This window comes from Ochotona princeps, chromosome 2, assembly GCF_030435755.1.
Source record: "Ochotona princeps isolate mOchPri1 chromosome 2, mOchPri1.hap1, whole genome shotgun sequence".
In the NCBI taxonomy this organism is placed as follows: Eukaryota; Metazoa; Chordata; class Mammalia; order Lagomorpha; family Ochotonidae; genus Ochotona; species Ochotona princeps.
The window spans coordinates 122,972,875-122,999,121 of NC_080833.1; the positions used below are offsets into that span (position 1 = coordinate 122,972,875).

At 42.1% G+C, this 26,247-nt stretch overlaps 2 protein-coding genes across 2 annotated transcripts in view; both read right to left on the reverse strand.

Moving 5' to 3' along the window:
- Nucleotides 1-5,866: 5,866 nt before the first annotated feature.
- LOC131478190 (E-selectin-like) overlaps nucleotides 5,867-26,247 on the reverse strand; it is a 52,075-nt gene continuing 31,694 nt past the window's right edge. The window contains exon 12 of the mRNA XM_058656326.1: nucleotides 5,867-6,009. The gene's annotated coding sequence lies outside the window, so the exon portion shown is untranslated. The remainder of the gene's footprint in view (nucleotides 6,010-26,247) is intronic.
- Nucleotides 5,934-13,420, reverse strand: LOC131478186 (E-selectin-like). The gene is made up of 10 exons (XM_058656321.1): nucleotides 13,352-13,420; nucleotides 12,394-12,777; nucleotides 11,783-11,890; nucleotides 11,278-11,463; nucleotides 10,482-10,667; nucleotides 8,902-9,090; nucleotides 8,475-8,695; nucleotides 7,101-7,122; nucleotides 6,921-6,990; nucleotides 5,934-6,009 (listed from the first exon to the last, which is right to left on the reverse strand). Exons 1-10 carry the CDS (start codon nucleotides 13,386-13,388, stop codon nucleotides 5,934-5,936), a joined length of 1,479 nt encoding a protein of 492 aa, XP_058512304.1. The 5' UTR covers nucleotides 13,389-13,420.

Sequence of the window (26,247 nt, forward strand, 5' to 3'; positions counted from 1 at the left end):
GTATGAGGGGTCTTCAAAACTTCATGAAAAAAGAGGTATGACTCCCTAGGGGAGAGGAGGCCTAGCAAGGTCCCAGGCCCTCCAGCCTAGGTGTTTTCTGGACTGGCACAGGGGCAAACAGCCAGGCAGCATGACTCTCCAGGGAAGGGGAGGCCCCGGGCACCTGCTCATGATCCTGGGCCAAGCCCTGGTGCCACCCAACAGCGCACTCTGGGGACTTGGTGGTATGGAATTACATTTTGTCTGAGAGATGGCACAGGTGGGGGCAATAAGGAACCTGGGGGTTCATGTCCAGATGAGGAGCAACTTTCTGAGGGTCTTCCATGCACAAGGCCACTGTATTTGCATGGCCAGATCATGGAACCCACCAGTGAGAGTCAGAACAGGGAACAGGTAATGTGAGGCTGGTCCATGACAAGAACCCAGCGCACATGAGTGAATTAGGTCTGGGGGCAGAATCTGTGGGGGAGTATGTGGGCTCACCCATGTGGAAGAACAATCTCCCCTGGCATGTACAAGACCTGTGGTTAGGAACAGGCCTAGGCAGGGCTACCTGTAACTCCCACCAGCATGAGCTGGAAATGGGGGTGGGTCAGGGCAGGCCAGGCTACAGCACCCACTGGCAAATGCTAAGGTAAACTGTTCCTAGCAGGACAAGAGGTGAATTGACAAGAGCTGGCTCAAAAACCCCCTGGTATGCGCAAAATCTGGCAATGGGAGAGGCCCAGAGGGAGGCGCCTGGGCAACTCCTCTGGTAGGATACAGACCCTCCAGGTTAGCGCAAGAAGCATGATAGGAAACAGCCCAGAATAGGCCATGGAAAGTTTCCCACTGGCATACATTTGGCACGGGACAGGGGCGGACCAGGCTGAATCAGTACATGTCAACCACTGGCAAATCCAGACACCAGAACGGAGTGTGGGTCGGGCCGGGCTTGGACGCGACAAAACCAGTGCACAATATGGAAATGTCAGGGCGAGGTTGCCTGTACTGGATTTGACTGCAGCACCCAACCAGCATGCGTGAGAACCAGGAAGGGAGAGGGCAGAGCCGGCATGGGGATTTAGTGGCTGGTCCCCTCTCCGGACAACAGCTCCCACTGGAGAATGTGGGCTGGGTAGGGGACAGACCACACTAGGCAGGGATGCAACACCTGTGCGCCACATGGGGGCTGGACCAGGGAAAAGCCTGGTTGAGCAAATTAGCCCCTGCTGGGGCAAGCATAAATTAGAATGGAACTAAGCTTTTAAACCCAGCGACAAAAACGGGGGCTAAATGGGATGTGGGATAGACTGGACTAGTCTGCTATACACACAGGCAGGCCAGGATAGGGGCCGGGTCTGGTGGGGGTCATTGTGGGTCGCCCTGACTAAGCTGCACCTGCCACTGGCTGATGTAGGTGCTGAGTACGTGCTGGGCAGAGCCAACCTGGTCTGCAACACCACCTGCACTGGTTCCAGTGCAGTGCAGGTCGGGTCTGAAAACAGAACCAGCCCAGGAATTGCAACTACAAGCTGATTCTGGCGATGAACAGCTGGACTCAGGACCCTAGCCAAGAAAAGACAGAGGACGGAATGGGTCAATCAACCACCTCAGATATATGTTGGCAACGAAAACAGGGCAAATGGGGACTCTATGATGGACTGTGTCAACCAGTGAACTCTGCAACGACCTCATCGAGCTGTCAGCAGCGAGACTGGCAGTGATTTATAACTGGAGAAATATTAAAACCATTTGGGGTTGATCGCAGCTAAATAGTCTCCCCAAGAAACTGTTCAATCCGTCTGGACAATAAGTAGCTGGACTCTATGCTTGGTATCTGTTTGCAAAGAAAGAATCTTGATTGAATTTGAACTGTAATACTGCAACAAGGTGGAGGAATCCACCATGGGGGAAGGGCGTGGGGAGGGGTGGGGGGGATTCCCAGAGCCTATGAAACTGTCACATAATGCAAAATAATTAATAAAAAAATGATGATAAAAAAATGAATTTGGAAAAAAAATGCTAACGCAAGGCAGACCATGCTAAACTGGGCCGCAGCACCCAACGAGCACACATGGGAACCGCTACAGCCGTTCGGGGAGCGAACCAATGGATGGCAAATCTTTGTCTCTCCTTCTCTCCATAAATCTGATCTGTTTTTTCAATAAATTTTTAAAAGCAAAAATATATTATTATAAGCCTCGATGCAGCATAAAATCAAAGTCAAACTCACCCTCACACATCAGGATGCTACAGTAACAAATTCTTCATCTAGATAATAAAGCCAAAGCTTTTTTCACAGACATTTCAAATATGCTAACTCTGACCAAAAAAATTCTTCATAATTTTTAATGTGATACACACCAATTCTGGGACTGACACTACCTCAAAATAGAAAAGATAGATATTTGGAGTGATAAAAAAAAACTACTCTAGAACTGTTCTTGGAAAACAGATGATGTCTGTGCTATCAAGGAAGAGCAGGTTAACTCAAGCAACTTAGAATTGAAACCGACATGAAGCAAAGACTCCAGGATAAGGCATTTGTTTCATTGGTCTTAATGATCTTCTGGAATAACCGACAAGTTTCAGGCAATTTTACAGTACCAATGCAAGAGCCTATTTTTGCACACCAAGTCATACCCTCTAAGAAAAGCAAAACTAGAAACAGTAGCAAGTGTCTGCCGGGGTGTGGAGAAACTGGAAATCTTATGGGTTGCTGGACAGTAGGACGGGATACTCTCAAAAAAAAAAAAAAAATACAAGGAAGTACTTCCTCTCTGTCTCTCCTCCTATAAGAAAGTACTAACACTTTAGCATGGATGAATCTTGAAAACATTATGCTAAGATGGACACAAAGGTCACAGAGTGAATGATTTTACTTACACAAAATGTCCATAACAGAAAAATTCATATAGACAGAAATTAGATCAATAGTGGCCCAAGGGGAGAATGAAGAGTAATTGCGAACAGCTGTAAGATTTCTTTTGGAGGCGATAGAAACCTTCTGGAATGAGGTAGTGCTGGCAATTGAACGATGCTGTAGAATTTGATTAATTGGTTGATTTGTTTTAATTTAAGAAGCCAGGAGACATCTGTAGATAGAAGCACACTCGAGGAGAGAAAGTTTCCATTTGCCTGTTCACCACAAGGATAAGAGCCTTTCCCAATCTTGTACATTTTAAAAGGGAAATTTTTATGGTGTGTGTATTTCATCCAAATAATTAAATCATGCAAGCCTGCTAAAATGCTGTGTCAAGTTTCTGGGGAAACCTTGTGAGGCCATTTTCCATGAGCCACCATCTTACTGCCCCATGCGTGTACCTGTCAAGAAACTTACCATTTGTTTGCCACCTGTTTGTCTCACCAAGTGACTAGGAAAATAATGCCTTCAAGAGGGCAACACAGGAATTGTCCAGCCATTCGCTAACTGGTTAGAGCATACCAATGGGAAAGGTCTCCTACATTTTCCTGCCCAGATAAGGAGGAGTCAGGAACCCTTAAAAACCTAAGACACACTAGCCTAGCCTGGTAGCCCAGTTGCTAAAGTCTGCTCCTTGGACCTATCGGGATTCTATTTGTGTCCTGGCTGCTTCACTTCCCATCCAGCTCCCTGTAAGTGGCTTGGGAAAGCTGTCAAGGATGGCCCAAAGCCTTGGGACCCTGCATCCACGTGGCAGACCCAGAAGAAGCTCCTGGCTTTGGATCAGCTCAGCTCTGACCGTGGCAGCCACTTGGGGAGTAAATCAGTGGCTGGAAGATCTTTCTCTCTGTCACTCCCTGTAAATCTAACTTTCCAATAAATAAAATCTCTAAACAAACAAACAAACAAACAAACCCTGACACTTCTGGTAACTCCAGTATCTTGCTCTCCATTCAAGATACACCCATCTTTTGTTCATGTTCATTTGTTCACTTTGCAAATAAAACTTCTCAGTCTGCAACCAATTTCCCACTTTTTCTTTCTATACTAAGCTGAGGAAAGACCCCAATAACCATTGCCAGTACAATGTTTTAAGAACAAGCCTACACACAGAGATAAATATGACCCTTTATTGTCAAATTCTGTAGTGCTAAGTTAAATACAATATGCCTGACATAAGCTTAAATACATACTTTTATAAATGCAACAACTTTTAAATCATAATTTAAATAACTTGTTAAAACCCAAGTGCAGAGTATATTTTATTCACACAATTATTTATGATACTGCATGTAAAATATTTATACCATTTGAACATTTCAGAGGAAAGAAGAATTCATTCTATAGGCAGCATGATCCCAGCACAGTCAGCCCTCAGTGTCCACAGATTAATGTCCATGTAGTCAACCAACCATGGATATAAAATATTTTTAATTGTGTGTGTGCTGAATGCCTGCAGAATTTTCTCATTGTAACGAATATTTTCATCACATTTTTAGTGCACTAGGTATTATAATGTAGAGATGACTTAAAGCTTAAGGGAATATGCGCTATAGATATTACATCTCAAATATTATGTCATTGTATGGAATGGACTTGAGTATCCAAAATGTTGCTATCTACAAAGAATCCTAGAACCAATCTCCGGTAGTACCAGAGACAATTATACATTTTTAACTCTCTCTTGTTTCCCAGAGTTAATCTGATTTTCAAAACAAAAACAAAGAAAAAAACTCCTCTGCCACTGTGATACCTACCACACTTTCCTGGTTATCGTGGACTTTGTTATCGTTAATGTTTAGCCAGCCCTGCTCTGAAACTTTTATTCTCCACACAGAAAAGCATGGGAAAGCGTGTGCTCTTATCCACAGTTATGAGGCTGGGCAGCTTTGTTAATTACTAACCCAAAATACCTCATTGAGAGTGATTGACAGCTGGAGATTCTGTAGGCATTGGAAGTCTATCAATAAGCATGCTCACACAACATTTCCTTTCTTTCAGAAAAGCCTAAAATGCAATACAAAATAACTAGGGAATTATAACTACACATCTTCATTTCATACAAAGTCAATAGAACTTTTATGTTGTGAATTTCTGTCCAGTCTTGTGAATATACAAGGAACACCTGTTTACACATCACATCGGACAAATATCTGTGGACTAACAAAGCACACCATATCTCAACATGTTTTCTCAACAAAGACACTCATAAAATTGTACCTTCTTTACATCAGAACATTTGGTCTCATGTTTTCCAATCATAAAAGCACACATATTTCTGAAAAAAAAATTGCTGACAATATGCAAGCTCTCTACTAAGTTTCTGTGCTCCTGTTACTACCATATTTTAAAAACAGATATATATATATATATATATACATGTATATATATATATATATATATATATTTTCATTTGAACTGCAGTCTGGTTAACATTATGTAATCCTAGAAGACAATGTTTTTCCTTTTTTAAAAGAAATTTGCTATGGATGTAGCATCAGATTTTGTTAATAAACCAAGAGGTGGTGATCTAGGGTAAATACCTTCTCCTACTACAGTCCACAATATGTTAGAAATTTTAAATTACCTATAACACCTCTACCAGATTAAGGGTTATGCAAGAGTGCAGGCTGTAAGAACACTTCAAAAAACGTGTTGAATCCCATAGGGATAAAGACGATAACCACTGTTTTTAGTAACTCTTACATAGAGCATTAAGTAGAATTTGCACCTTGCACCATTAAGTTGTATCATTTTTCAAGTTGCAATGCAATATTTGACCAATTTGCTGCCTATTGAGCAGAGGACAGCGTTAGCAAAGGAACACTGAGGTTCCAGACCCTGGTCCCTGCATCTTTGTTCTAAACTTTTCATTGAGCAGCCTTCAAATGCTTGGTCCTGAGAACAGAGAAGAGAACTCTGAGTCCTGTTGGTGGAAGGATGGCCGTTTTACTGTATTTAGGTCCATTGAAATCAAGGGTTCTCATAGCCCTGTTGTAAGGGCAGTGCTTACAGTAGATGAGAAAGGTTAAAGACCATAAGGAAGTTCTTCATATCTGCCATCTTCACATATTGCTCTAGGTTCTTGGATATGCTTCTTATTCCTATAAACATAAACATGCATGTTAACATCACACGAAATATACTGGAAGCATTAATAAATATACATGCTAGCCCAGACTGCTGTATTCATGCTCATGAGGGTAGTCCAAACATGAACTGTTAGGACAGTACTCTGTATGACACTGTAGTGGAGATATGTATCATCCGCCAGTCATCAAAACTTGTATAATGTACAGCAAGAAGGGTGAGTCCTAATAGAACCAGCAGATTTTAACGATAAAGTGTTGATTTGAACCCACCAATTACAAAATAAATGAACCATACTAACACAAATTGTCGATAATAGAGGGCATTAGAGGGTGTAGTGAGGACATATATAGAAATTCTTTGTATTTCCTGCTTAATTTTTCTATAATCCTCAACCTTCACACACACACGCATGCGCATACACCACACACACACACACACACATATACACCACACACACACATTATTTTTTAATGTTTAAGGGAAATACAACGCTTTCAAATTCCCACAAAGCTCAGCTAACTGGTTAATAAAATCATCTCAAACCAGGCAGTCTGGATTTGAATCCTGATTATGTTGCTGACTAACTCCAGTGGTTAGGCAGTTACTTAACTTCTCTATGCCTCATTTACATTGTCTGTATACTGCAAAATTCAGTAACTGCCCCCATTTTCAGGCTTAGAACAGTTCCTAGAAATAATGTCCCGTAAAGGGGTGACTATTGTCACTCTCATCCTCTACAAACACAATGATTCCATGAAACCAGATCTCAGTTTCTTTCATCTTCTTCTGAAAAGAAATGAATTTTTTTTTATTTCAAAATACCATGCAAATGCTGATGCCTTCCTTAGAGATCAGCAGATTTAGAGAGTCCAAGCGGAAACAAGAGCCTGCATCATAGCCATGCCTGATTTTAAGATCTCACCTGATGCTCTGGAGCTTAAATGAGGTTGGAAGGCACTGGGCAGCTTTCTTGTGATTCAAGGGCTGCATAGCTGCCAAAAAAATGCATGAAAATACTAAGTAAAGCATTGGTTTTCAACATGAAGAGAGAATAATGTGTAGAAGATTTATAACATGCTTTTTGTACTGGAATGCAGCTTACCTGGCAGGAACAAATTTCTTTGCTACAAGAAAAAGAAAGTCATTAATTTAAATAACTTTTGAGAACAAATCAAATCCAGATACAATGTGACATGACTCATAAAGGGTTACAAACTCAATGCCCTTGGGCCTTACAACCAAATTTGGTGGGGCAAAAAAATGGTAAAATGCAAAGTTCACACCCTTCCAAAGGGCACAGCCACTGCCCAACACCAGCAATGCTGCACACTCAGTTTGTCGGGTTCACCTTCCAATCTTTAATGAGTTCACAGTCTGGATTTTTACACGAAATTTTCCATTCTGAACACATGAGAATTTAAATCAGAAAATTTAAAATATCTATAAGCTAAACAAATCATGGATGTGGCTATAAGAAGCATTTACAAATTCCTTATGGGATATTTCAATCTGTGTTCCAAGCCATCTCTTTCGGAAGCATCTTATTCATTTTCGTTAGAACACTGAACATAGCAGCCTTGTTGCACTACTCCAGGGACAGCCTAGAATTCAATGCAAGTGGCACCTCTTTGGGCAGCATCATTGCAATATCTCATAAAGCTTTTCCCACTCTGAGTTGTACTCTTTCCCTAAGATTTCTGCTTAATTATCGTCAGTTTATTAGTGTTTGTCTAATAAATATGTCCTGCTTACTATTTAAACTTGCAAGAGAGACTGCCATTCATTAGATAGATGTACTGATAGATGATAGATAGATAGATAGATAGATAGATAGATAGATAGATAGATAAACAGCATTTTTGGAGCACATTCAAAAATCCCTCACCTTTTTTCCGAAAGTACTTCAGAAACCAAAGAAGAAATAAACTTAATGTCAGGAAGGAGGTTCCACCAACAGAAAGTCCAACTGCTAGGGAAATACCAGGCTCAATGGCTGCTAAGAAAATAAGGAGAAAACCATCATGAAAGGAACCGATTTCAAAATCTTTCTGTCCTATCCACTTGACCTTTGTCTCTATACAGCAATTATTAAGAGCAGAAGAGTCATCTAGTTCCTTGTGAGGCACAACCATGACAGTAGAGTCCCTTGAAATCTTTCCCATTTACCTTTGAGCCAATATCTCACTACTGCCAGACTGAATTCTAACTGATCAAGCTCTTTCATAAAAACCATGGCCCACCTTAGTCTCTTCTCTCTTTTATCTCTCTCTTTTTCTCTCTCTCTCCTTCCAATGTCACTCCTGCTACTCACTCCCAGATCATCTCTTACCAAATGTCAGAATTCTACTCACTTCACTACCTCTTAGTTTTTCCCCTCTATTTCTGTATAGCTAAACATCTATCAACTTGTTAATCTTACCAGGTTTTCTGCTTTGGACATAGGGGCAGTTAACTATTACAGCCAAACAACTCATACTGTCTCTAGTCCCCCCAGACAATCATCATCAAGCAATTTATCACCTTCACAGGTAGGCAGCATCCCAGACCAGTGTCCTGTGGCATCACACAGCAACACAGAAGAGCCATTTAGGGTCCATCCTTCAGGGCATGTAAAATTGCACACAGTTCCAAACACAGATTCGCTGCTGCAGTTCGTGTTGATCTTTCCCAGAATAGACAGGCTTGGACATTGCACTGCTGCAAATAACAGGCACATGAATAGTATTTACAAAAAATACATTGCAATTTTTAAACTGGCTTAAGGGTCACAGGTCAAGGTATTTTATGAGCACTGCTTGATTTTCAGCATGAAGGAAATGAGGATCAAGCCCTTTGGACTAATGTAGGTTTAGGAAATTAGGAAGCATTTCACCTGTACTCCACAAGTCTGTCCTCAACCTTACCTTGGCAGGAGGGGAGCTCCTGTGTCCACTGTCCTTGAGATGTGCATTTGAGTTGAGTGGGTCCATGTAATTCAAAGCCTTCCTTACACTTGAAAGTGCAACAGGACTGATAGGTGAATTCCCCAGTGTGGGGATGAGCACAGTCCACCAAGCCATTCTCCAGTGTCTGCACAGGATCACATTTCACAGCTGGAAACCAAGAAGCAGAACATCAGAGCTTGGTTTGCAATGAGAAGCAAAAGATTTCTCAAGGTAGTCAAATGCCCAAGCTCACCAATAATTTCCTCTTATAAACAAGACTATGCCTTCACGTGTTGGCTTCTCATTGTCCTACTCTCCTATGGAGTACCACTGGCAACTTTTGGGTGTCCAATACAATCTATGCTCACAGGGGAATTCACAGCTGGATGTACTTTGCAAACTTCCAGAAGCATAAAGAAGGCAATTCAAGTAGCCTTGCTTTAGGCTGAACAAGCCTATGCATTGGAAAGCTGTGACTTCCAATGGAGAATCAGAAAATATTGCTGTGGAACTGGGGAGTACTGGGCATTTGAAGAGTCAGTCCAGTTCACTTGGGACAAAACAATGATCAGAGAATTGGAATTTTTCATTAATCCCTAAGCGACTTGGCTATGGTTTTGTCACATTCTAATCCTTTCAATGATGATGGCACACATCAAAGGATAGCTTGAACAGGAACGATGGTTCCTAAGCATTGTTCTTCTGACATGTGAAAGCATGAAAGTTATGGTCAAAGGAAAGACTTTATGCAGCAAGAAAGCAGATTTTGGATCCCAAATGCCTAAAGGTAGCACAAAAACTAAAGGAGCTATGAAGACGCTGTATCAAATTCATCTATTTTGCATTTTAGTTTTGGTGCTGTGGCTTTTTGCCATTGCAGCTCATTCTAGATGATGGCTGAGTCAAGTAATACTGGTGCCTACTAAGACAGGGGCTTACTTGCAATATTCTTTCTCTTGCTTTGGGATGATGTAAATTTCATGATATGTATATATCAAGACTCCTCTGTAACTGACACCAAGTTTGATATAGCATCATTACCATTAATTAAAATGGTAATTTCAAAAGAAAGAGGTGAAAACATTTTAGATTCATTGAATGTTTTAATTATTTCTATTTGCAAATGCTCTAAAGCTATCTGTTTTAGATTAATAAATCTATTTATTCTATACCAATATCTGTCAAGCTCTATTAACATAGCACAGTTAAATCAGCAAAGCATACATTCCTTTCCCTGGACAAACTTTAGCTTAAAATGATGTGAATCGTAAATATGCGAATCTGATTTCTATGGTTAAAGTTGGACATTTAGTTTCAGGTTCACTGCCCAAGTTTGAAGATCACTGCACTTCAAGAAATGGAAGGCTCAAGAAGAGACTGCAAGACTACCTTCACATACTGGCTACAGCTCTTTGAGCCATCCTGAGGCTTGTGGATAATGCCACAAGATACAGCTACTACCCACTGGACACATCCCATTAGCCAGTCTGGCTTGGCCATTTCTAGAATTAACTGAGAAAAGAATGTTTACAGTAAATCTTGATGTGGAGCAACTCTACCTGTACATGTGGGCTTCTCATCATTCCAGCTCCCAGATGAGGTACACTGCAGGCTCTGGGGTCCCTGTAGCTCAAATCCTTCCTCACAGTCAAATGCACAGGTTGTGTTCCATGGGGAGCTTTCTTGGCTTGGAGAACATTTTACATCTCCATTGGTAGGCCTTCCAATAGCATCACATTTGACCACTGGGGATGTGAAAGAGCACCATAAATTTTACAGAACAGTAATACATTTGCTTTCTATTGAATTTAAAACTTAGATCAAGGTAAGGAAGTTACTTCCAGAGAGTAGACTCTGAAGTCCTATGTCAATTCTTGGGGATGTGCACAACCACAATAAAGCTCTCCCTCTTTGTTATTGAGTTTTCATCTTCTAACATTTTTACTTTGACTAGGCTGGGTAGGCTATGATATGCTTTATTGTAACACATAGGCACAAATGAAAACAAAAAACAGATTCTACATCAGTACTTGTGATGGATTGTGATAGGAACAATACTGACGTGCCCAATACTTTTAATCTTCTATCATGGAAGGACCTCAAGGTTACTCAGGTTCAAAAATATAGACTTGAAAGAGGAAAAAAGAGACTGAAAGTGTCTTTTTGTCATAGCCAGGCTGAGAATAAAAATCTCACCCCAAGCATATATCAGATTTGCCAATATGTTGGCTGTTGATTATTTAAAACTTCACAAGAAGAACTTCCCCTGGAGTTTTGAAAACATTACAAATTGAACAGAAAGCGAAGACAAAGATGGATGGGCTAGCCAATGCCCTGTGCGCTTCGAAGATTTACCGTTGCAGGTTGCAGTGGGAGCACTCCACTGTCCTGAAGATGTACACCACGTGGTTTCCGTGCTGCTTGGCAAGTAGCCCTCCTCACAGGCAACAGAACAGGAAGAGTTGTAGCTGAAGGTCCCCAAAGGATGAATACAATTCAGGTTCCCATGCTGAGGTTTAACCTGAGCTTCACAGGTCACAACTGAAAAAACAACATTGAGATCAGGTCTGTTTATCTGTTACCCCATACAGGTGAGAAGAACACTGGAAACAGTTATTTCCTGCATTCCAGACACTGAGTAACCGTAAAGCTACAAAGTCAGCAACATTTCATCTTCATTTTACAACAAGAAATCTGGGACCCAGAGAGCTTTCTTACCTTGTCAAGATACCCTAACTCAATGAATGACTGAACGTAGGACTTAAACCCACATGCATCTGACTTCATCATCTCCCACACACACCAGGAAAAGGGCGCACATGCCGACTCTGCCAAAGGAGGAGGTGAGGACAAGACTCACCCTGCTCGCACGTGTGTCCACTGAAGCCAGGGTAGCAATTACAAGTGTAATTATTTATGGTCTCTACACATTCACCATGGCCACTGCAGGATGCTTGGGTACAGGCAGCTGTGGAAAACACGATCCATGAGGAGGAGGGTTGCTACCATGCTGATAACGAGTTGCATTGAATTTACAATCCACACTATGCAACACACATATTACTAATGCTTCAAGCTGCCAGATATTTTTAAAAATGCCAACTGTGAGGATTCAGGATCATCTGTTTCGAACTTTTTTTTGTGAGGGTCCATCCAGACCTCAGAGTACTGCTGTCACTGGCATTATGCTTGAAAAAATTTTATAGACTAAAGACAGATAGCCTACAATAAATAAAGCAGTAACCAAAATACACCTTACAGATGAGAATATACATTCTACATAGCCATAGAACATAGACAGACACTCTTGCCTGCATTCACTGAAAAAAATCAGACTCTTGCACAGTTAAGCAAAAGATTTTAAACACTCTCTTTGCAAACATACAGTGGAGACTAACTCGTGCATGCTACAGATTTGTCAAGAGACCCAGAGGGTGGAACTGCCTCTGACTACTGCTTCAACCTTCCTACCTGTGTAGCACAAGGCAAGCTTCTTCTTGCTGCATCTCTCATCATTCCACATGCCCGTATCCTTGGGTCTCTTGATGTAGATCTCCACACAGTCTTCATTATTTTGCTTATTGTTGGGTTCACCTGGAGCCCAGTTCTTGGCTTCTTCAGTGAGAGGTTTTTGGGTCCCTACCCAGATCCACACATCGTTAAATCTTCTGATTCCAATCCAGTAACAACTTATTGAATAGTCTAATATGGAATTTAAATAGTCAATCTCTTCTTTATTTTGAATGGCAGCCAGATGTGCACATTTTTGCTGACAATAAGCACTGGCCTCATCATAAGTCATGTTTTCTCCAGAGAAGTAGTAAGACCAGGTATTGCTCTCTTGAATGAGAAGCACTAGGGCAGAAACATGAAAGGAATGGTAGAGGTTAGTATCACTACGGTTTAATTCTGCTAGCCAGGCTTTTTGCTGTATTTCTGACACAGTCTGGACTTCCAACGACATTTTTAAAATTTTTTCTAAAATAAGAAGAGGTATGTAGGAAGAAACTAGCGTTTATTTTGCCTCTTGTGACTGCCCTTCCACTGGATACTTTAGCACAGCAGCCACCATAGCCCAATAATATACTCACTTTGTGATTGAAAAGTCAAAATAACTGCTTTTCTGAGCACTCAGTTCAGATCACTGAGCATTGTGTGATGCGCTGTGTCTGAGCCAAGATGTTTAATCCTCACCAGGCCTCTGAGAAACAGATTATTTGTGACCAACACTGCATTCAGAGACTATTAGAAGTAAAGAAAATTGCCCCTTGCCAAGGGTGGAATATTGCAGAGGGCAGGAATGCTACTAAATAGCAGGCAAGTCGCAGCATAGCCTTGCACAAAGAATAATACTCGGATCCCAAACAAGAACAGTACTAGGATGATAGCCTAGTCTATTAGCATGGTCTCATTCATGATCCTGACTTACCAAAAGTGAGAGCAGAGAGAAAATGCATGGCCATCATCACAATCGGTTCTTTTCACCAAAGTTGGATCTGAAAATCTTCTCTGGGGAGAAAAAAAAGAAAGTACAAAATTCATTTTAGAAGGAAATCCTCAGGAGCCAGATACTCAAATGAGTCAACCATGATGTGTACGGCAGCATCCTAAGACTTTGGGGATGGGATTCTGGTACCTCAACCATTGTGTACTTCATAAACACTAACCTGAACAAAATTTAAGATTTTCATAATGTCAAAGTAAAAAGACAAGTGTTGATACAATACAATAGCACTTGGGCCCAGTGGTGTGGCCTAGCGGCTAAAGTCCTCGCCTTGAAAGCCCCGGGATCCCATATGGGCGCCGGTTCTAATCCAGGCAGCTCCACTTCCCATCCAGCTCCCTGCTTGTGGCCTGGGAAAGCAGTGGAGGATGGCCCAATGCATTGGAACCCTGCACCCGTGTGGGAGACCTGGAAGAGGTTCCTGGTTCCCGGCTTCGGATCGGCACACATCGACCCGTTGCGGCTCACTTGGGGAGTGAATCATCGGACAGAAGATCTTCCTCTCTGTCTCTCCTCCTCTCTGTATATCTGGCTTTGTAATAAAATAAATAAATCTTTAAAAAAAATGCAATAGCACTTGCAGAAATCTTTTACAGGAAAGATTTTTGCACATTCATCGATATTAATAATCCATGTCTCATAGCCCAAGCCCACCTTTGAAGCGAATTCTGTACTTACCACTTTGGGAAGCACTAGTTTGGTAGGCAGATTTCTCAGATGTATTGCCACCCCGTTGTCCTGTGCTATGCTAACAGTTTGATGCAGCCAAGCCCAGGACCTCTGAACACTGCTTTAACTGCCCAACTTTTATAGGGTGGCCTGCTTCCTGTGAACAATAGCAGGAAGTTGTCCAAATCCAGTAGAAAGGAAATCCCCAACAGCATCCAAAACGTTTCCTGGGAATGTCCACAAACTAAAAGTTACAGTGATGTCAGATGCTCTGTCCCTCAAAATAACTTTTCCTTTGCCCATACCTTAACATGTAATCTTTATTAACATACCACAAATGCATGATTTTCCATTGTAATGACATAAAGTCTGTATCTTTAAAAAGTGTTAAAACTTGATTTTAATTGTGTAATTACATGTAATTGTGGCCATAGTCAGAATTTCATAAACATGGAAATAAGCTGAGACTAGTTTAGTCATCCATCAACTACTGTTCAGTGTTCTCATCAACTCACTTTTAATTTCTCTTTCACTAATTTACGTCATTCTAATATGTGCTATCACACAAAGGAACAAATCACAGTTGAACGTTAATCCTTAACTTCTACATACCACTTGTGCTTAAATCACTAAAAACAATATCTTCCACTCAGCATTGAAAACAATACCTCTCCTTGAACGTGCCCGGATCCCATATGGGCGCCGGTTCTAATCCCCGCAGCTCCACTTCCCGTCCAGCTCCCTGCTTGTGGCCTGGGAAAGCAGTCCAGGATGGCCCAAAGCTTTGGGACCCTGCACCCGTGTGGGAGACCTGGAAGAGGTTCCAGGTTCCTGGCTTCGGATCGACATAGCACTGGACATTGCGCTCACTTGGGGAGTGAATCATCGGATGAAAGATCTTCCTCTCTGTCTCTCCTCTCTGTATTACTGACTTTGTAATAAAAATAAATAAATCTTTTTAAAAATCCTATCAAAAAAAAAAAGAAAGAAAAGAAACTCCTGGCTCCCTGCTTTGGATCGGTTCAGCTCTGGTCATTGCAGCCATTTGGGAAGTGAACCAGCAGAAGAAATATCTCCCTCTCTCTCCTTCTCTCTGTAACTCTACCTTTCAAATAAAATAAGTCATTTAAATAAACAAATAAATTACAATCTACAATATGCTGTTAAATTTTGAAAAAGCATCATTAAAAACACATTGTAGCCAAATATTGAAACAAATATATATGACATAGTAAAGTAAAACACCTAATAATTACTTTGAAATAGAGATCAGTCATAAATAACCCTTGATAACTATTTATTATTATGAAGGGTACAGAGGAATCGGGCCGGAGTCATTGACAGTCACTCCCTGGACACTGAAAGCTGCTTTATTCTTCAGTTAATTTTTGTAACAGAGCATTGTCACCAAGGCCAGCATGTCCCCAGCGATGCCTCTGACTTGTCTTACCCTTGGTCCCCTCTAGCAACTTCCAGCCCTGCCAGCCTCGGGCTCCCGGCAACCCAGGAAATGGGTCCGCTTTGTGCTTTGTTTGCATTCGGAGAACCAGAACTGGCCATTCCAAAGGCCCCCGTTCCCTCCCCGCTCTCCCCAAAAAAGTGGCAAAGAATTTTTCATAAGTACGTTTCTCTTTTCCTTTTCCTTTTCCTTTTCCTTTGAATGCAAAGAAACAAGGTGCTCTAGATCGTCAAATAATTCATGGAAATATGCATTATGAAAAAACGGTGCATCAAATTCAAATTTCCTTGCACCAAAATAAACATTTTTAATTCCATCCTTGCATGACGGGCTTGATCCCCATTTGTTATCTCCAACATACCTGGGCTACTTTGTTACTGTATCCCAGATTTGCTGAGCACTTTGAGTGTTCATCTTCATAATTACTCAAGCCTCACAGTAGCCTAGGTCATTGGTACTTTTACAGGTGAAGAAACCAAGGAGCAAGGAATTTACCTATCTCTGAAAGTACGGAGTTGAGGTCTGAAACCCATAGCATTACCTTAAAAGTTCGTTTTCTGAGCTGCTGTCCCAAACCTTGACTGCTTTTTTGGCTACAGCCTAGGCTGAGGTTCCCTGTTCTGCCCATCTCCACACCTCTCCTTGCTTTCCTTTCCTGAGATCACTTTGACCCTCCAGCTCTGCACAGAGAGGGGCAGTGAGAGTCCCCAGCACACAGGGAGAACAAGGCCCAGCCAGCTCTCCTGGGCAAGTGCTTGACCCCTAAACCACACTCCCGGAAGCTCCTGCCTCCAAAGCAAACTTTCTTGTGAGGCAAAAGGGTAAGATGATTGTTCTAAATTTACAACTAGGAAAAGAGTTATCCAATAACACAGAAATAGGGAGTGAAAATAATGGGTTGGTAAAGGTAAAATGTGTGTGAAAGAGACAGAGAGAGAGAGTGTGTGTGTGTGTGTGTGTGTGTCTGTGTGCCAATCAGGTATGTTGGTGTAAATCCACTTACCCTTACAATTATTCTGCATTTTTTACGTCCCTTCCTATGAGGTTGTGCTCACAGTTCAGGTATATGGATATTCAGCGCTACTAGGCTTTCTGAAGGTGACCCAGGTTGGCCACAGAGGCCCTGGAGAGACCCTGTCATGAGGCCTCAGGACAGCAAGGGGCAAACAAGCGTGGAATTATGATGGGACTGCAGCTTCTTCACCTGCTCTTCCTGTCATGATCTGATGACAAGGACTTACTGGTTGTGGGAAATTGGAACCAAGAGGACCCAGGTGAGGTGCAAAGCATGAAGTGAGCAGCTAAAGTCCTTGCCTTGCACGCCCAGGAATCTCTGTCCGATGATTCACTCTCCAAGCAGCCGCAACAGCTGGAGCTGAGCCAATCCAAAGTCAGGAGCTCTAAGGAAGTGAACAGAGACAGTAAGAGCATGTCAGAGACACCCCCCAACCCCTGCCAACAAATGATGGAATTTTAACTAGGCTACCCATCCACAAGAGTGTACTGGATGTGTGGAAAACAGCTCTGGCCTTTCTCAACTGGAGCAGAAGCATCTACTGAGATGTGAACTTCTGCTTGGCTCCCCATGGCTCAATGTAGCTGGGAACTATGAGCAGCAAGCCTCTCCTGTCTTCTTGGGTGCCACAGATTCCTCACCCCTGGGAAGGATTTAATTCTCAAAAGTCTTGGTCCTTCTTCCTTGTTCTCTTCCCACCCTCACTCAAAGTCTGTTCTGCTGAAATATAGGTTTTGCATTATCTTGGGCAGAAGGAAGAAAACTCTAGTAAAGACGGAAACCTATTTGCCAAATGTAAGCACGGTATCGTGGAAGAACATAGTGATAAAGACTGGCATTTTTTCTTGTTTCAACACATGAGGAAGTGTACTTGATGGGAACTTGGTCTGGTTTCCTCTGACTTGGAGTCCTAGGAAACATGCTCACTCACTTGGAATTCACAGATATTGTCTCATTCTGCTTTCCCACATGCTAGGGAAAAATGATCCTCTTAGATTCTGGCATGGAGAAGAATTTCCTGGGAGATGTATGTAAAGTAAATCTACACCTTTGGATCGAATGCTCAGAGGTTCTGACTTAAGGCTTTAGGGTTGCATCTGGTATGACTTTCTCAGGCAGTTTTGGTACAGATGAGTGAACCCTGCTGTACTTTCAGATATCATGCTCAGAGAAACCTGGCTTTGACAATATCAGAAGCATCGTTTGTTGGTCTTGAGGTCTAGGTACCAGAACTGCAATGGAAAGTTTCATTACAGTTAATCTAGAATATTTTCTTTGGGACTAGGAAAATCAGGAGGCTCTACTTGTTTGCTTACTTTTAAAAAATGATTTGTTTTTATTTAAAAGGCAGATCAGATTTATAGAGTGAAGGAGATACAGAGAAAAAGATCTTCTGTCTGCTGATTTACTCCTCAAGTGGCTGCAATGGCCGAAGCTGAGCCTATCTACAGCCAGGAGCCAGGGACTTCCTCTGGGTCTCCCACATGGCTGCAGGATCCCAAGGCTTTGGGCCATCCTGTATTCATTTCCCAGGCCACAAGCAGGGAGCTGAATGGGAAGTAGAGCATCCGGGTCATGAACTGGCACCCATAGGAGATCCCAGGGTGTGCAAAGCAAGGATTTAGCCACGGAGCCATTGTGCCAGGTCCAGAGGCTCTACTTGTAATGGTACCAACCAAATACCACTCTTAATTTCTAGCTACAATGAGCAATGGGGGAATCAAATACAAATTCACATCAAATAGATGCATCTACCATAAATTTTCAGACATGGGAAGTGAATCATTTTAAACCAAAGAGAGAGAAAGAAAACATTAAAAAGGAACATGGTAATATATACATATCTTCTTTTTCCCTTTGATTAAAAAATGTCCCTAGCCTCTCCAATGCTCATTCTTCAGCCTTCTTAGACGGTTCTGAGTCACAGTTTCAGTGCGTTCTTCGCTTCCTCTTTGGCAGCATCTTATCTTAAAGCTTCCGCTTTCCGTTTCAGGACCTCAGAGCTAATGGGAATATCTCCCAAATGCACCAACTTTGGTCAATTCCCAAAGCGGAAGAAACAAGTGAAGGGAAGCAGGTTAATTAACAAAGCTCTTCCTGAATGCAGCCTGACTGCTTTGGAGATGTTGCTCATGGGGGAGGGAGGAATATCCCCCCAAGATTTTTTAAAAGCTCCCTTACTTGTTTTCCTTGGCCACCTGCACTGCTTGTTTTTTCTTAAGTCAGAATTTTCCTAAAGACTATTATTAGCTTTGTTCCCAGTACAGCACATCTGAAAAATTCCAGGCTCGTCACTTTTGAAAATGTAACTGATTATATGGTATGAGAATACAATCCATGAGAAAGAAAATGTAACCATTACAGATAGCTCTGAAAGGACGCCAAGTGACTAAGACAAGACTCTCTTTTTTCCCTCCAAAATATACATAATTGCAGAAGAAAAGAGCAGAATGAATTTGCTAAACCACTTCACAGATCAATAAGTGACAGCTAATTAGAAAAACATCCATAGTTGGAAATGATGGAATTAGCCTGATAACAGTGAGTTTCCATTTATATTTTAACCATTTAAACAGTGATTTAGTGTAAGAGGTTCCCCTTTTATATCATATTTCCTTGCCTCTTTAAGTATCAAATTTCTCACCCATAAATCAAGCATACTTGATTATTGTTGGCTGTGACATGTCATGGCAAAAATTATACAGGAAAAGACACTGCTTTAAATCAAATCAAAATTTCCATTATTTTTTCCTGATATCGAACTTTTAGGTAACCATTCATAATGTGCTAAGTAGAATATCTACTAAGAGACAGGTAGACATTATTTTTCTCCAAGAGGAGAAAAACAGACTTATTTAATCTCTCATTAAATAATTGGTCTGTGCTTTGTAGTTAATGAACGGTGGAACTGGAATTCCAGCCTGTATTTGTGTGGTTCTTAAGCTCTTGAATCCTGCTGGACTCAAACTCTGGCCAGAGGGAAAATCACACAATGTGTGGTCCTACCTTGGCGTGCATGTGCCGGCACTAGGTCTCCTCAGTTGCTAATGCCTGTGCAAGGAACAGCACATGGGGGATGTAACAGCCAACTTGCCTAAGCCAGAAGAGGACAAGGTCAGTTGCCTCATAAGAGGATAAAAGCAGAGCAAATCTGACAGTTCCCCTGGCCCTGAATCTATACATGCGCTGAGGTGGACTTTGTCAACCAGTAGACCCCGGAAAGATTTTCTCAACCCTGATGCAAAAAAAAAAAAAAAAAATGACAACATCTCAGAACTATCAAAAACCACTCAACACCCTCAGAACATTCTTTCTCACTTGGAGATCTCTAGGACATCATCAAACCTCTAAGTGGAGATTTGATATACAACGCGTCACAGTCAGTGTTGGTGTCTCTCCATAACCGCTTACCACTCACCTTTCCGATTAATAACCCAACTCTCTTTTATATCTCACTTGTTGCAGTACTCTGTGAACTGATAGCCCATAAATGGTTGCTTCATTTGCAAACCTTACTAATGAAGTGTAATTAAATATGCAATGCTTGAATAACGTGGCCTGAGGAGTTTTAGTGAGAAACAGGAATACTGCTGGAAAGCATAATAATACTTTCTTCTTCTCCAATGCTATTTTATGCATTATAATTATAGTCCCTGATTCAGTCTTTCAGTGAATAATCAAAAAATTTGCAGAATGATTACATGAATAAAGTCACTTGAGCATGAAAAATATTTGTAAATGTGTGCTATAGATTTATAATCGCACATTCCCCACCTGCAGGCAAGGTTGCCTTGTACCTAGGCAAGTGTTACTCTGCTCGCAGAAAATCAGCTAATAGCTGGCAGGCATCCTGGACCTGGTAAATGCCAAAATTGTGTTAGCTATACCAACGTGCCAGCATAGTTGCCTATTCTATTTTTTTAAAGATATGTGGGGGGCAGACGCTAGCATGCAAGCAGAGTCTGAGGACATGCGCCTGAGCCTGAATGGGCCCTGAGTAGGAGGGCTGGGTCCCAACAAGGCACAACGCACCAATGGAGGATTGGGCTTGAGGATCTGTGCATTTGCAGACATGTGGGGCTGTGAATTACTCAGGGAAGGGAGGTCTGGGGATGTGTGGGAGGTAGGACTGCTGAGAGAGTATGTGACAGGTGAGAAAGGACTTCTGAGGGACTTCCACTGCACTTGCAGTTAAATGAGTGGGGCTGAAACCAGGTGGTTTGGAGGAGGGAAACTGGAGGACTGTTCCACGCCAAACCAATAAACCACCTACATGGGAGATCTAAATTGGGCTTGTTGGTATCAACCACTGCCTAGCAACACACATGAAAGCCTGCCTGGTGGGACTAGACCATAGACCCAGCCAGTGAGTGTCAGGCAGGAGGTAGACCACAGTAGGCTGGGCCACAACACTCGGCAGCACAAAAGAGAACCTGGTCTGGGGACAGATTCTGTGGGGGGAATTTGTAGGCTCACTCCTTTGGGACTGCTATACCAGCTGGTTTGCTCAAGAGCTAGGGGTGTTGACAGGCCAAACTAGGCATGATCATGGAACTCACCAACACTCCTGTGTACTACGGTTGGGAACAGACCAGGTTGGTCCAGGCTGTAGCACACACAGCACCCAATTCTTATGTGTAGGGTGGGCTGGGCCTCAAAATCCATCAGCACAAATGCCTAGACTGGGGGGCAGACTGTGCCAGGTAAGGGCCTACCACCTGCTGTCGCACATGAAATCGAAGTATGGGAGTGGGCCTGGTGGGACATCACTGCCTCTGGTGAACATGTGGGTCGGGTATTGCTAAGGTCAGGCAGGGATTCTGCACTTGCCAAAAGGTGTGTGGGCTGGCTCTGTGGGGTGGGTGGAGAGCAGATAAGGCAGAGCCAGACCAAACCATAGCACACTGGCATGCACAGGAGCCAGGATGGGGTTTAGGCCATGCTCGGCTAGGCTATGCTATCACACCTACAGCTTTGCATGTAAGCCAGGGATGGGGACAGGCTGAACAGGGTTAGGCTGCAGAACCTACCCGCAAGACTTGGGACTGTGGACTGGCTGAGCCAAGCCAGGTAGCATCATCCAATTGCAAAGACCAAGCCAGGTGATGGATTATGCTAGGCTGGGTCAGAGCAACTAATGGCACATGCAAAATCTGTGGATCAGGCCTGGCTGGGAAGCTAAGGGGTTACTCTGGCTGGGCTGCTGAGTGTGAGAGTCCTAAAGGGGGCAGCCATCCTGTATTCATTTCCCAGGCCACAAGCAGGGAGCTGAATGGGAAGTAGAGCATCCGGATCATGAACTGGCACCCATGTGGGATCCCAGGGTGTGCAAAGCAAGGATTTAGCCATGGAGCCATTGTGCCAGGCCCAGAGGCTCTACTTGTAATGGTACCAAACAAATACCACTGGACCAGGGAAAAGCCTGGTTGAGCAAATTAGCCCCTGCTGGGGCAAGCATAAATTAGAATGGAACTAAGCTTTTAAACCCAGTGACAAAAACAGGGGCTAAATGGGATGTGGGATAGACTGGACTAGTCTGCTATACACACAGGCAGGCCAGGATAGGGGCCGGGTCTGGTGGGGGTCATTGTGGGTCGCCCTGACTAGGCTGCACCTGCCACTGGCTGATGTAGGTGCTGAGTACGTGCTGGGCAGAGCCAACCTGGTCTGCAACACCACCTGCACTGGTTCCAGTGCAGTGCAGGTCGGGTCTGAAAACAGAACCAGCCCAGGAATTGCAACTACAAGCTGATTCTGGCGATGAACAGCTGGACTCAGGACCCTAGCCAAGAAAAGACAGAGGACGGAATGGGTCAATCAAGCACCTCAGATATATGTTGGCAACGAAAACTGGGCGAATGGGGACTCTATGATGGACTGTGTCAACCAGTGAACTCTGCAACGACCTCATCGAGCTGTCAGCGGCGAGACTGGCAGTGATTTATAACTGGAGAAATATTAAAACCATTTGGGGTTGATCGCAGCTAAATAGTCTCCCCAAGAAACTGTTCAATCCGTCTGGACAATAAGTAGCTGGACTCTATGCTTGGTATCTGTTTGCAAAGAAAGAATCTTGATTGAATTTGAACTGTAATACTGCAACAAGGTGGAGGAATCCACCATGGGGGAAGGGCGTGGGGAGGGGTGGGGGGGGATTCCCAGAGCCTATGAAACTGTCACATAATGCAAAATAATTAATAAAAAAATGATGATAAAAAAATGAATTTGGAAAAAAAAATGCTAACGCAAGGCGGACCATGCTAAACTGGGCCGCAGCACCCAACGAGCACACATGGGAACCGCTACAGCCGTTCGGGGAGCGAACCAATGGATGGCAAATCTTTGTCTCTCCTTCTCTCCATAAATCTGATCTGTCTTTTCAATAAATTTTTAAAAGCAAAAATATATTATTATAAGCCTCGATGCAGCATAAAATCAAAGTCAAACTCACCCTCACACATCAGGATGCTACAGTAACAAATTCTTCATCTAGATAATAAAGCCAAAGCTGTTTTCACAGACATTTCAAATATGCTAACTCTGACCAAAAAAATTCTTCATAATTTTTAATGTGATACACACCAGTTCTGGGACTGACACTACCTCAAAATAGAAAAGATAGATATTTCGGTGATAAAAAAAAAACTACTCTAGAACTGTTCTTGGAAAACAGATGATGTCTGTGCTATCAAGGAAGAGCAGGTTAACTCAAGCAACTTAGAATTGAAACTGACATGAAGCAAAGACTCCAGGATAAGGCATTTGTTTCATTGGTCTTAATGATCTTCTGGAATAACCGACAAGTTTCAGGCAATTTTGCAGTATCAATGCAAGAGCCTATTTTTGCACACCAAGTCACACCCTGTAGGAAAACCAAAACTAGAAACAGTAGCAAGTGTCTGCCGGGGTGTGGAGAAACTGGAAATCTTATGCGTTGTTGGACAGTAGGACGGGATACTATACAAAAAAAAAAAAAGGAAGTACTTCCTCTCTGTCTCCCCTCCTACAAGAAAGTACTAACACTTTAGCATGGATGAATCTTAAAAACATTATGCTAAGATGGACACAAAGGTCACAGAGTGAATGATTTTACTTACACAAAATGTCCATAACAGAAAAATTCATATAGACAGAAATTAGATCAATAGTGGCCCAAGGGCAGAATGAAGAGTAATTGCGAACAGCTGTAAGATTTCTTTTGGAGGCGATAGAAACCTTCTGGAATGAGGTAGTGCTGGCAATTGAACGATGCTGTAGAATTTGATTAATCGGCTAATTTGTTTTAATTTAAGAAGCCAGGAGACATCTGTAGATAGAAGCACACTCGAGGAGAGAAAGTTTCCATTGGCCTGTTCACCACGAGCATAAGTGCCTTCCCCAATCTTATACATTTTAAAAGGGAAATTTTTATGGTGTGTGTATTTCATCCAAATAATTAAATCATGCAAGCCTGCTAAAATGCTGTGTCAAGTTTCTGGGGAAACTTGTGAGGCCATTTTCCATGAGCCACCATCTTACTGCCCCATGCGTGGACCTACACTGTTTTGTGAAGAAACTTAGCATTTGTTTGCCACCTGTTTGTCTCACCAAGGGACTAGGAAAATAATGCCTTCAAGAGGGCAACACAGGAATTGTCCAGCCATTTTCTAACTGGTTAGAGCATACCAATGGGAAAGGTCTCCTACATTTTCCTGCCCAGATAAGGAGGAGCCAGGGAACCCTTAAAAACCTAAGACACACTAGCCTAGCCTGGTAGCCCAGCCACTAAAGCCCTCTCCTTGGACCTGTCAGGACCCTATTTGTGTCCTGGCTGCTCTACTTCCCATCCAGCTCCCTGTAAGTGGCTTGGGAAAGCTGTCAAGGATGGCCCAAAGCCTTGGGACCCTGCATCCACGTGGCAGACCCAGAAGAAGCTCCTGGCTTTGGATCAGCTCAGCTCTGACCATGGCAGCCACTTGGGGAGTAAATCAGTGGCTGAAGATCTTTCTCTCTGTCACTCTCTGTCACTCCCTGTAAATCTAACTTTCCAATAAATCAAATCTCTAAAAAAAAAAACATAAACAAACCCTGACACTTCTGGTAACTCCAGTGTCTCGCTCTCCATTCAAGATACACCCATCTTTTGTTCATGTTCATTTGTTCACTTTGCAAATAAAACTTCTCAGTCTGCAACCAATTTCCCACTTTTTCTTTCTATACTAAGCTGAGGAAAGACCCCAATAACCATTGCCAGTACAATGTTTTAAGAACAAGCCTACACACAGAGATAACTATGAGCCTTTATTGTCAAATTCTGTAGTGCTAAGTTAAATACAATATGCCTGACATAATCTTAGATACATACTTTTAAAAATGCAACAACTTTTAAATCATAATTTAAATAACTTGATAAAACCCATGTGCAGAGTATATTTTATTCACACAATTATTTATGATACTGCATGTAAAATATTTATACCATTTGAACATTTCAGAGGAAAGAATTCATTCTATAGGCAGCATGATCCCAGCACAGTCAGCCCTCAGTGTCCACAGATTAACGTCCATGTAGTCAACCAACCATGGATATAAAATATTTTTAATTGTGTGTGTGCTGAATGCCTGCAGAATTTTCTCATTGTAACGAATATTTTCATCACATTTTAGTGCACTAGGTATTATAATGTAGAGATGACTTAAAACTTAAGGGAATATGCGCTATAGATATTGAATCTCAAATACCATGCCATTTTATGGAATGGACTTGAGTATCCAAAATGTTGTTATCTACAAAGAATCCTAGAACCAATCTCTGGTAGTACCAGAGACAATTATACATTTTTAACTCTCTCTTGTTTCCCAGAGTTAATCTGATTAAAAAAAAAAAAAAACCTCCTCTGCTGCTCTGGTATCCTATCACACTTTTCTGGTTATTGTGGACTTTGTTATCATTAATGTTTAGCTAGCTAGCCCTGCACTGAAACTTGTTCTCCACACAGAAAAGCATGGGAAAGCGTGTGCTCTTATCCACAGTTATGAGGCTGGGCAGCTTTGTTAATTACTAACCCAAAATACCTCATTGAGAGTGATCGACAGCTGGAGATTCTGTAGGCATTGGAAGTCTATCAATAAGCATGCTCACACAGCATTTCCTTTCTTTCAGAAAAGTCTAAAATGCAATACAAAATAACTAGGGAATTATAACTACACATCTTCATTTCATAAAAAGTCAATAGAACTTTTATGGTGTGAATTTCTGTCCAGTCTTGTGAATATACAAGGAACACCTGTTTACACATCACATCGGACAAATATCTGTGGACTAACAAAGCACACCACATCTCAACATGTTTTCTCAAAAAAGACACTCATAAAATTGTACCTTCTTTACATCAGAACATTTGGTCTCATGTTTTCCAATCATAAAAGCACACATATTTCTGAAAAAAAAATTGCTGACAATATGCAAACTCTCTACTAACTTTCTGTGCTCCTGTTAGTACCATATTTTAAAAACAGCTATATATACATATTTTTTTTTCATTTGAACTGCAGTCTGGTTAACATTATGTAATCCTAGAAGACAATGTTTTTCCTTTTTTAAAAGAAATTTGCTATGGATGTAGCATCAGATTTTGTTAATAAACCAAGAGGTGGTGATCTAGGGTAAATACCTTCTCCTACTACAGTCCACAATAT